We start from the raw sequence: 12,867 nt of genomic DNA, 5'->3' as shown, positions 1-12,867 counted from the left end.
GACCTGCAGTGCAACTTGGAAAGATTCTAGGATCAGGAAGCTGAGAGTGTGATCTTCATCTTCTGAGAGAGCAGTCCAGGCTCCAGGTCTGACTGCATTATGTTATCTATCTCTCCTTTGGACTAGCCTAGGCTGGAAATGCATTGTACCTCACAAAGGTCCAGACAAGATGTGGTCTCATTGAAGATGAAATTATGCCTACTGCCCTAATCTCAAACTCATCAATACACAGATGTGGCTATGATGATACATTTGATGACACCATAGGACTCTTAATAGAATGTGTATTTCACAAGCTTGAGTGTGGTGGAGGAAAAATTACTTAGTTGAAGCATACTTAGTGGAGTTTGGAAGGTATCTGAACAGAAGGTATCTGAGTCCTGAAACTGCTTAGTCAAGAGTCCCAGCATCAGCAGACTGGGCTTTTTAACACTGAGAAAAGTAAGAACTAGTCTATCTACATACTGGAGCTGTTCTACACTGGTCACAATTTGAAGCTTTGAGTTCTAGTTTATGTTGGGTGGGCTGAAGAAGCATTATGTGACTAATAGTATCAGATTTCAGTGACGTATGTTATGCACTTTGCACACAGAATCAGATGGTCAACCTTTGTTGGTGGAATTGACTGCTGAAAACACCCTGATGAACGGTCTCAGCCCAAAACGTTGACTGTTTACTCTTTTCCAATAGATGCTGCTTGGCCTGCTGAGTTCCTCCAGCATTTTATGTGTTACTGAAAATATCCAGCAGTTTGACCCGGAATGTGATCACAAATTAGCCTAGGAGTAATTAGTACTGTGCCTTTTTTCGCCTTAAAATGAACGCAGCACATTTTAGTTTTTGAGCAGGTCCTTGCCATGACTTGTTATGGTGAAGATAAAGTGATACGTATCATAAAACTGCATTTTGGTTATGTTCAAAGCCAAAAAAAATAGTGAGGCATTCAAAAGTATTCTGGATTTTCACAGTAAAATGCACTATATGGTATTAAGAATCTCAAAAGGGATGATAAATTAATGTGATAATGTTATTTTTATAAAGCAAGGAATTATTGTAAAACCAGTTATTTCTCCATGCATCATGTTTCCAAAGTATAAAGTGGGAAGAAAACAACTTCAGTATATCCAACTAAAAGAAATTGAATTCTCTTAAGTTGAAAAGTGGATTACTTCTGAATGATTTAACCAGGTGCTTACTGCTTAAAAATTTAAAAAGAATTATCAAACCACTGTGACATTAAAAGCCAGATAGATGGCCTAAATCCTCTTCTAAATCTCTAAACTTGTACTTTGTGGTTATATAAGCTGTTTGAAAAAAGATAGGATGTAATATTTAAAACATTAACACACTGTGGCGATTCTGGTCCATTTGAAGAATCTTATTCATTCACCTGTCAGTATTTTTCCAACTGGAGAAATGGAAAACTGAACATTGGCTGGAAATCTGGGCATGATTCTGCTATGATCATAATTTGAATGGAAAATCATTTTGCATAAATTTAGCTTTTAGATAAGATCAGGACTTGATTATAATTTTTGATTTGGTTATGTTCTTTGCCTTAGTTCTTGCAGAAGTTATGAGGGAAGTTTCTTATACAACACAGGCCACTTGGCCCATCGAATCTATGCTGGATCTCAGAACAATACTATTCCCCCACATTTCTCTGTTACCTGTTCTCTCTTGTATGCCCACCAATTCTTCTCAGATTCTTTCCTCTCCCCAACACCCCCCCCCCACCGACATTAGGGGCAATTTACAGTGCCTTATCAATCTACCAAACAGCATATCTTTCAGATATGAAACAAAATTAGAGCATCTGGGCATCTGGGATAAGGCCAGATGGTCACAGGGAGAACATGCAAACTCTGCACAGAAACTCCAGAGGTCAGGGTTAAACTCCAATAATTACTGTTTTGAGGCAGCACTACTACATTGCTGTACAGTATAGCCTTTTTAGTGACTGTACTTCTGATGTATTAGGGCAAATAACCATCGAGTTGACTACCTGTAGCTTCCCTCTGAAGCTGACCACGGCAACTTAATAAAATAAATCGAATGGTAATGCTTAAAAAGAAGGCTCAAGTGTTGGAAAGTTGTTAGTAAATTTTGCTATTTTAGAAATGGCTTTCTGAGGCTGTAAGAGGATTCACATCTTGTAAGTTGCATGCATCTCAAAGACACGAGAGATTTTGGAGGATTTCAGTACTTTCAGAAGGGTCTACATTTTATTCTCAATTTTGACCTAGATTTCCTGCTGTAGTCATTCAGCAGACTATCATGTATTCATTTAGATGGAAAGGAGTGCAAAATTTGTGGTATGGTTTGCTGCTGGACCCTCTCCAAAATAGATGTCTGTAAATGATACCTGTTGATGCCAATTTTGAGGTAGAAATTTGAGCCAGAAAACGTGCTGGCTCAGCAGATGTGAAATGTAGCCCTTACCTTTAACTTAACATGGGTAGTGTCTTGGGAACATGGCTGGAGTGCATTTTATAATGACAGTGTGCTACAAATGAAAATAAATCAGCCTACCTTTCCACCTGTACCCAGAATGGAGGAAATTATTTTCCAGTTCACTTTTATGGCTTGCTTTCAAAAGCATTAGAATTGGTTTTTTTTTTATTATATAGAGTATTTTTAGTAGAAATCTGCAATTTAAAATTTTTGGATTTGTATTACTGAAATTTTATTTATGTAGGACATATAAACTGGTTTACATACAACATTGAAAATTTCAGCAACATAATAAATACTGGGCAAATTTTAAATCGATGTCCAACTAAATGGCCATACAACTTTGTAGTTTGTGTGTTGGATGATAGTATGTTCCATTTTGATTAATGTTCTGAATTGAGACTACAGTATTTTTATTTCATGTATGCTTTTGAAGTGGTCCACGAGAATGACAATCTATGTAAAACAGCTAGATTGTTTGGTTAAAACAGAATTCAGGTCCTTGGGGTATAGTTAAGCACTGGAAATTTTCTTTAAATTTACTGAGCCACCTATCTCTGTTGAAACTGTCTTTAACCTTGACAAATTGAGTGCTACATTTGCTTAACATATTTCTTTGGCAATTGCAGCTGAAATAAAATTTCTTCAACTTTGAAAATTTGTTGCCTGAGGTTCTTTTTAACTCCTCCACATTGGATGAAAGCAACTTTAAATAGAATTTAGGAAATCACTTAATATATAGAATAGCTAGTGCAAGGGATAATCAAAGTAATCGTTAATAATTTAACATTAGCTAGGAAGTGGCTCAATTGTATCATACTTGTGTCTTACTGTGGCCAAAAGTGTTTTGGATTTCAAATATTTTTGGATTTGGGGATAAATAATGAGGTCAGTTTAGGATTGCCATCATTTCCAACTGCATTTATGTTCTACCGGTAAGCAGTCTTTGTCTTGCACTTGTTCATCATGTATTTGCACTGGTGCAGCCATTCAGAATATTAAATTTTCATCAGTGATGATCTTCTCAAACTCATCAATGAATTCCTCTGCTGCTTTTGAGATCAGCAGATGCTCTACCACCACAAATCTTTAAAAATGTAATGTTTAATTCACAATTGCTTTCAATGTTCAGTTCTTTGTGATAGAATAGGTTGTTTCATGATCAACATACAGTTATGCAGCATATGTTCACTCAGACACTGATGAATCCATACTTTCAATACACAACCAAGATCATTTTTTGCTTTATGCAGTGATTTTTCTATTTTTCATTGACTTTTGTTCATTACATATGTGAGGTCACTTCTCAAAACTGTCTGTGGCATGCAAAGACCTGTGCATTGCCTGGGAAACTTCCCAGCGCATTGTGGAATTTTCCATTTGTGATGTTATGTCAGCACTCAAAATATTACAAACTTTGGGGTTTTTTGAATTTGAAATTTCAAATAAGGGGTACTCAACCTGTACTGCCTGAGACAATGGCCCCGACGCCTCTTGAGATCATCCCACACATTAGCCCCTTGGCCACACAGCTACCAATGACATTAAGTACTTACCTTTAAGGCTCCTACTAAAATTTAATAGCATATAGAAATACCTTGAATTTACAGATTCATTATGAATTACTCCTCATACAAAAATTGAGTAAGTATTGATGTGAAAGGGACCCAGCTAATGCTGGATCTTACATGGCATGTCACCCTGGAGGTTCATTGGAAGCTGATGCTGTGGACTCTTGCCGCTAATATTGGCCAAAAGTTTAAAAGAAACACAAAAAAGTGCAGATGCTGGAAATTTAAAACAAAAGCAAATTTTTGGAAATACCCAGCAAATTGGGTCACATCTGTGGGAAGAGAAACAGAATTAGTGTTTCAGATTGATTTTGTACATTTGGTTGATTCTAGCATAGGTTTAGGCACATCGACCATTCTAGCACTCAGGCTTCATTTGAATATGGTGAGTGAGGTATAGCAGTCTGCTGGTTCTTACTAGGAAGCCAGCCTCTACTTTGAGACTGTCAAATGAAGATAAGAGCATTGAGTCATTTGGCTGCCCCTTGGCGCTCTCTCTATTATTGGATAAAGATGTTTTATCCCTGCAGGATTTTTCTGCACTAATCTCTTGTGCATTGATTCCCTTATTATCTAAAATTCTATTCATCTCCAACTTGCTTGTACTTGATGACTGAAACTCTCCAGCCTTTGTGGATGAGCAGTCCAAAGATTTACTATCCTTTGGGTGAAGAAATATATTCTATGAAGTTAAAATACAATTTTGTTTTATAAATTAGCCATGATTACTTAAAGATGTCCTATTTTAAGATTTCTACATCAACTTATATTATCAATATTCTTGGACAGAGATACTCTGGACAAGAAATGTCTGCATTTGAAAGCCCACACCAATATTTAGGCCTTTTAATTGGGGTAGTTAATGTTATGCCCCCAATCAAAATCAAGGAATTGTGCTGTATTTCAGACATTGTTCACTGCAATTGCTCATTTAACAGCCTTTTGATTACAGAATTTATTCAGTTTGGTAGTGTACATTATTGTAACTTCTCACATATCTTTTTTAGTAATATGTAATAATCTATTAAAGAAGTCATGCAGCATTTAGTGATTAAATGAAACTGCTTTTAATTATTGTTTGTTATAGAACCAAAATCTCTAGATTCTGGCATCTCCTTCCAGACAGAAGTAGCATGTGCTCCTATTACAGGTACATCGTGCATCCTTCTTTTCATTGAACTTATTGTTCTTTTACCTTTGTGCATGTTAGCTATATACCAGGTTTGTGCCTAGTTGTACTATGGGCACAGAGATAGAATTGTGCATGTTATCATATCATATACATGTTTTGCTCACAATAAACATTTTCAAGAATAAGCCATTGTCTTTGGGTTCCTATCACCTGCTTACTTCCCTAGCAACTCCATCACTATCCCTAGCAGCTCCCTGAAACTGTGCTTGACTGCTCATAACCTCGCCTTCATAGTCTGAGTAAAGCGGTGAATCTCATGACTAATTTCCTGCTCAGTAATATTGCTTAATTCGGTTCATGTGCCACTGAATCCCCATTCATACAGTCATTGTATGCAGACTTGTATATTCCGATGTGTACACACCCAGTTGTCCATCTTCATTCAAAGCTCAGTAAACTTGAGGTCTTCAGAACTTTGCTGCCAATGTCCTATCTAATTTACCCATGGCTTCTGTGCTTGGTGACCCTCAAACAGATCACAGCTGAGCTCATACTCAAGCAGTCCCTCTGTTTTATAAACCTCTTTTTTTTTGTTTCTTTTTAATTTCTTCATGGTCTTTTGCCTTCCTTGTTTTTGTCCGGTCCTCTACCATGCACCTCCTTGAGTTATCTGCACACATTGGATATTTGTAACTTCTGCATCTTTAAAATGTATCATTCCTTAATTAGCAAGTGGGTCTCCAAATGCCAGGACATGAATCTCTAAATTTTCATGTCCTTTTCTGTCTCCCTCTCTACAAGTCTGCTATCCAAACTTTTGCTTATTTCCCTAATATTTTCTTTATGCTCTTCCAAGGACATTATTGCAGTTGTAAAGATGCTATATAAATGGGAGCTGTTATTGCTTATTTGCATTAACGTACAAAATGGTGTTATCGTTAATTCAGTTGCATGTAAGTAGTTCTAAAATGGAGAACATTTATGTTATTGAGCAAGTTATCTCCAGAGTTTTAAGGATACATGTATCTCATCAAAACCTGCCATCATAACACAGTATGACTATATAACAAAATCAGGTCTTTTTGATAGATGAGTAAGATTTCAAACAGATGTCTAGCTTTATTCCACTTACAAATGATAAAGCTTCTTGCAGTGTTTAAAAAATTATATTAATAGTATTGTAGAATGATCTTGCAGAAGTATTCATTTCTTGTATTAAATCTACAATCACCTATTAAAACATAATTGGCAGAGTGGAAGACAGAGATAAGTAATTCTGGGTCGAATCTTTTCCATTTCAGTATTTTCTTGTGCACCTGTCTGTGCTGAGTGATGTTGAATATGTTGTATAATATGTCCTCCTGCAGTGAACTGCATTACTTTAAAATCTACCTGTTTAAAATATGTTGTGTTGTTCTGTTTTCTTTCTCTTTCAAGTCTTTAGTGACTAAATATTGCCCTCTAAGAGGCAGGTAAAACAAACTGGGCTGCCATGGATATTTAGTTCAGCCATGCACTGTGACCCATGGGCTTCGGTTTAAATTGTTCCAATCTTGGACTGATGGAACACTAACATTAGCAATGTAGACTTTCCAATGAGAATTAAACTATGGCCCAGTCTACTCCAAAATGAATGTAAAAAATCTTTGTGGCATTGTCTTGTAGTAGAAGACTGTTAATTATCCTGATGTCCTGACCATTATTTACTTCCCAGCTAACATAACTAAAAGTGCTAATCCCCTTGCTTTGCACAAATTGCTTATCCCTTTCCTAAATTAAAACATTAAGCACATTTTGAGGTGTAATCAGTCAGCTGAAAACCACTGTAGGACAGCCCAGGATTGTAAAAACAATTACAAACAAGAGAAAATCTGCAGATGCTGGAAATCCAAGCAGTACACACAAAATGCTGGAGGAACTCAGCATGCCAGGCAGCATCTCAGCATCTAACTGGTGAAGGGTCCTGATGAAGGATCTCTGCCTGAAATAGTGACTGTACTCTTTTCCATAGATGTTGCCTGGCCTGTTGAGTTCTTCCAGCAAGCATTTTGTGTGTGTTGCTTTGAAAATACTAAGTTTTTCTTTCTGTGACCAAAGTTGATTTGCAATCAGTCAGCTGAAGTCACAGTTTAAGAAGCATTTGATCAATTATGACCCAGTTCTATCCTATCCCGAGGCAGAAATGTTTGTCCTCAACGTGGCATTTTATCTTATCATTAATCTGATATTTGAATTATTGAACTTCTTCATGACTTGCACCAGTGAATTTATTTTGCTGGATCCTATGTTTGTGCATTTAGAATAAGTATACAAATAAAATGCTTAATTGAGAAGCCAGAATTTAATTAAGGTATTCATCAGTTAAATCTAATTGCAGATACTAAAGAGATTTCAAAAGTATGTTTTATATTTAGTCTAACTACAAATTCATCCATGAAAACAACTTTATCTGTATCTTCCAAAGCAAAAATCTGATTTTTGATTAAATGCATGCCATTTGAGGATTCAAAGACTGACACTTCCATTGCGGTTGATTTGTTGATGAAACAAATAGATTAAACTCACAGACTGAATGGACTGAAGTCCAGTTCATTTCCAGGAGGGCAGGGCCTGATGATTAGGACTGTGCCAGGGGAAAAAACTAGACCATGATTCCCAATCATGGTCATCACAAGTAAGATCTACCAAAAAGAAAAGTATGAAATTTCCAGTTAAGGGTAGGATTGACCAACATAATGTTACCCCCGTGGATTGTTGACATAGATTCATAAACTGAACATTGACATTTAGAGATACCACTGAAGAAAGTTTTACACTTCCACTTTGTTTATTAAGGTAAAAAATAAGAAATGTGCTGGGATTCTCCTCCAACCAAGGTCCTCCTGTAAATCTTTTTTCCCAATATTGCTGCAATATCAGTTAAGGAAGGGAGAAAAGTCAGACCTACCTGGCTTTATTGCAACTATTTTGTTTCATTCTAAACTGCTGTTCATTTCTAAACACCTTCAGGTGATTAAAAATTAAAATTTTTAACCTTTCATGTGTTTTATTTTAATCTTTATTATCTTTGCACTAATACTGCAGGAATTAATGGCAAAAGTATTCTGAATGCCATGAGAAGACATTCTCCAGATGGAAGGAATTCCCAGGTTAACCTCACCGATCAGCAATTTCCCAGCTTGGCTCCTATTGCTGCTGCTGCCACAGCAACTTACTCTCCTGGTTCCTCACGGTCTTCTTCTCAGAAATCCACTGCTGCTGCTCACTTTTCTCATAACTTCTCTGGCTCCTTCAAGATTTCCTCTGCCTCACTGCTTAACTCTCAGTCTCCAGGTAGTCCTTTCATCTTCCTTTCAGGTTTTGCAAAGGATTCAGTGCTTGTTCATCTGTCAGATTAAATTTATTTACCAGAAATGCTGTGTTCATTATTATTATTTTTAAACTTGATCTTCCGTGTGAGCTGTAGGAAATGGGAATTGATTAAGATGCCAAAATCAGCAAACCCAACATGAAGTTTCTAAGGATTTTTATCATTTCAGTGCATTTCATAAAGTCTTAGTAATTAAAACAGTGATAATATTAAAAACCACTGTTACTGTCCATAGTCTGTGAAACTTTAAAATTGAAGTTCTTGATTCATTGTTTGCCAGACAATTGAATGTGTGCATTTTCCTTTATACGTTGTTGAAATAGATTATTTTTGTAACTTTGATTTATTTTAATATAATGATGGCCTGTATTTCTTTGTTAGCAGACACTACCTTTGGATGTTATATTAGTGTGGTGTCTGGTGTCTAGTGAATGAATCAGTATGAATCAGGGGTGCTGTAATAGAAACAGTTGAATATCACTACTTCTACTCTTGTTGAAATTGAAAGTAATCATAACTGAAGATTCCTTTGTAGCAAAAACTTTGTTCACTTGCGTATATAGCTATAACTTTGCACATTTAAATAGAATGCCTCTACTAATTACTCTGGAGGTCATAAGCAATATGTGAAAATTAAATACAGAATGTTCTTTATTAGCTAGAATAAATAACAATTGGTTGTTATTTCTGTTTTAATTAATTATTTAGTTTGTTTCTGTTCATTTGCTACTTGTTGAGACTAATAGGCAGCACAGAAGATGATCAGCTTTCAGTGCTGTAAACAAAAGCAGTTTGAACTTCTTTTTGGCTAATGAACCAAATTTTGTTTATAAACTGTAAATGAAAAGCACCAACATGATTTTGCCTTTCAAGTTTGCATGGTTGACTTTTGACAAAATTAATTGAACTAAATCGGGTAGACAGAAAATTGTGAATGAAGTTAGCCACTTTGATTCAAATATTCTGAACATTTTGTCTTAAATTATTCTGGCATTTTTGCCTCCAATAGTCCTGTCTGGTATAATCACTATATTCATTGTTCATTGAATTTCCTGACAGTTGTATTGCCACCAAAAAGATTCCTGTCAAGTTTCATTTGTTCCATGCCACATTGGCCATTTCCGATAACATTTAACATAATATCAATCTTCGTTAAAATATAATCAACAGTTTCTGTTTTGTGTTTGTAGCTTTTGTTTAAATATGTTTACGTCTTTGCCATTCTTGTCCACTTCGTTTTCTGATATTTTGTGAAATTCATTTTACTTCTCAGTAACTTTCATGTTATTTCTAAATTATGGATAGTTACGGTCCCACTCTACACTGTGCCTCACTAGGTGATTTTCCTGCTTTGGCCAACACTCTTCTAATGAGTACTTAGTATTTCTTCCTCCTGTTAAACCACTTCCTTTATCTGCTGGAAGATATTAATTTGAATCTCATCTTTTGGAGTTACTTAACAGTGTTACAAATTGAACCTTGCAAATTTAAAGGTTTTCCACATTCTCATTGGATTGATAATTCCTCAGAGAAGTTAATAAAAGATAAAATTGTAGCTGATTGTAGCTGTATGGACTCTCCTTGGGCTTATTTGTGACGCTTGACTATAAGCCCATAATATATTGCAGCAGATATAGGCCATTTGGCCCATCAAGTCTGCTCCACTATTTGATCTTGGCTGATTTGTTTTCCTTCTCAGCCCCATCTTCCTGCCTTTTCTCCATCACCTTGAAAACAAATTCTAATTGATTCTGTTGTGTTCCAATGTAGATATCCATGCCTGCATCTTACCTTTTTTATTTAAATTTGAGAAGACATTAGTCTGCTTTATGGTCTTATGGTGCATCCATTGTTTGAAGTGAACAGCCTTCTGCAGAATGCAGGGGCCTCCAAAGCTACTTTATTCAACATCATTTATCCTCATGAATTTATTTGTTTTTAATCTGAGCATTGAGTTCCATCTGACTAATTATGCTGAATTTATTTGGAAAGTAATTGAACAGACATATTTAGTTCTTATTTCTTGTTACTTAGAGAATAGCCACAATTCTTAGATTCAAGTCTGATTGCATTGTAATTTTTCACAGCATATGCTCTGTTGTTGTACTAGGCATCTTCTATATCTTTGCTTTTATTATATTTTAGTAAATCTCTGATCAAGCTCTTCATCTTCCTCTTAAGCACTTCTTTCTTCCTAAAGATTGCCCAGGGTTTATTGTATCCTGGAATTATTTGCTAATGTATTTAAGTCATGTTTGATTTGCCTGTTGAATTAGTCTTGATGAGTCTTGCATAATCAGAATTTTATCTTTTATAAAGGTATGTTTGGATAAAACTCTCTGTAATATTGGACTAATCCTAATGATACATATTGAAAACTGCTTCATCTGACACCCAAGGACAAATTTAAGGAGAGAGATTTCAGCATTTTTTATATTGTGTTTTGCATTTTTAGTGCTTGGATCTAAATATTTCAAAATAATTCCATTGCACTGGCTCCAAAATAAATGTGACCTGCCACTCTAAAAACTTCAATACCTCTGCCTTTGTCTCAAGATTTTGTACAGTCCAACACCCAAGCAATAACATTGTCAATTTCGCTGACAAAACAACAGTGGTGGGGCTCGTCACCAATAATGGTGAGATCTTGAGGCCTGGTGCCAGGCAAATAGTCTTTTCCTCAATGTGAACAAGACAAAGGAGTAGTTACTGATTTCAGAAAAATATCACACCGCTCACATTTCACTTCACATTGGTGGCACAGCAGTGGAAACTTTCAAACTCCTAGGAGTGCACATCCTGCATAACTTCTCATGGTCCCAGAACACATTATCCACAGTCAAGAAAGCCCATCATGTCTGTCCAGTTCCCATCAGGGAAAAGGATATGCAGCATTCATGCTGGGGCCATCATACTCAAAACAGTTACTTCCCTCAACCTGTCAAGCTGATCAACACCTCCACCCATTAACTCACCCCACCACCACAGCTTTATCATTTCCTGTCAGTCAGTCACCTTATGTGCAAATCCTCCTGTACCTAGCGTCTCTTTCAATCAGTCCATGTATAAAAGCTAATCTTATGTGTTTGTTTTTATCATATTATTTATTGTGTTTTTTATGCTAAATCAAATTCAGAGTAACAGACATTTTTTTCTGCTTTACACTTGTGTACTGATGTATGATCATAAACAATCTGCAGTCTTGAAGAATGTTAAAGTGGCCATTTTTCTGAGGGAGTGAATGTCATTTTTTTTCGTAATCCAGGTGGCTTACTTGGATTTTTCTGGCCTTAAGCCTTCCTACGACCCAGACACATGCCACTAATGCTTCACAATGCATATTGTTGGACTTTGAATTTGCATCTGGGGTACAACGACAAAATCTTTGGCAATTTGGACTGCTGCATTCTTAATGCTTTTCTATGTGCCAGAACGAGACTGTCAAATTCTAAACGGTTGTACTTTTATAACTCCTTCAGAATTTGTTGCAAGCTTTATAAATTCTATCAGCATCAGCCAGCTTGCAGAAGAAAAGTGTGATTGTTGCAGGAAGCAACTCTTTCATGCCCCTTTTTTTTATGTCATTCGCATTGCCTTCAGACCCAGTTAATTTAAGCTTGGGAAAGAAGCCAGAATGATTTCATAATTGAACTATTGGAGCTCTAATACTTCACAGTACAGATGATGCCCTTTGCCAAGGAAAAACAAGTATGTTTAACATATAGTCTAGTTAACCAAATCTGAATCTTTCCTCTAATGTTGTTACATTGCAACATGGAATACATAAAAAACAAATCTTTCTTTAAGGTCTAATTGATATTGGCCAATTGTGAGTGCAGAGATTTGTTTCTCTTCAATGTAGAGGTTTGTACTGTCAAATCTTAAAGACCGTCACAGGAACGAACTTTGCCATTGCAGAATTTTAAACATTGTGAGGCTTTAGTAGCCTTGCTCATTATTTGTGACCCTACTCTAAGATAAATATGCAGCAATGATTTACTTTTGATTTTCTTCTCCCAGAAGAAAGATGTTGAAATAAACTACATGACAGTTGACAAATAGCTATTATTGCAAAAAAAAGCATAAATTATTAATGTTTTGAGAAAGGAGTTGTTATACAATTTGTTTTTATTTGAATAGTAATGTAGACAGTTATTGTAAAGAAAGGTGTTACATAAATCAACACTACTGAATGAATTACGCTAAGCAGCAGTTGTGTTTCCAAGTTTATGACATAGTTAGGTTAAACTTATCTTTCCATATTTAATAGAGGTGCAGGTCCAGACATAGAATAATGCAGTGTATTTCTTTTTTATTCAGGAGGGGGCTGTGGGTTGTCA

The 12,867-nt window shown here is 35.9% G+C and overlaps 1 protein-coding gene across 4 annotated transcripts in view; it reads left to right on the top strand.

The window, feature by feature from the left end:
- Positions 1-12,867, top strand: part of LOC132392730 (diacylglycerol kinase beta) — a 521,872-nt gene that overhangs the window by 163,167 nt on the left and 345,838 nt on the right. Inside the window, exons 6-7 of one of the 4 annotated variants that reach the window (XM_059967019.1) lie at positions 5,113-5,175; positions 8,242-8,490. The exons of 2 other annotated variants lie outside the window; for them this stretch is intronic. In XM_059967019.1, the coding sequence (XP_059823002.1) occupies positions 5,113-5,175; positions 8,242-8,490 (312 nt within the window). The remainder of the gene's footprint in view (positions 1-5,112; positions 5,176-8,241; positions 8,491-12,867) is intronic. One more of the 4 variants, XM_059967020.1, reaches the window with a different exon arrangement.

Source organism: Hypanus sabinus, chromosome 4 (assembly GCF_030144855.1).
Source record: "Hypanus sabinus isolate sHypSab1 chromosome 4, sHypSab1.hap1, whole genome shotgun sequence".
NCBI classification, from domain to species: domain Eukaryota; kingdom Metazoa; phylum Chordata; class Chondrichthyes; order Myliobatiformes; family Dasyatidae; genus Hypanus; species Hypanus sabinus.
The sequence above is the reverse complement of the archived record's forward strand: the minus strand, read 5'-3'. Positions and strand labels throughout refer to the sequence as shown.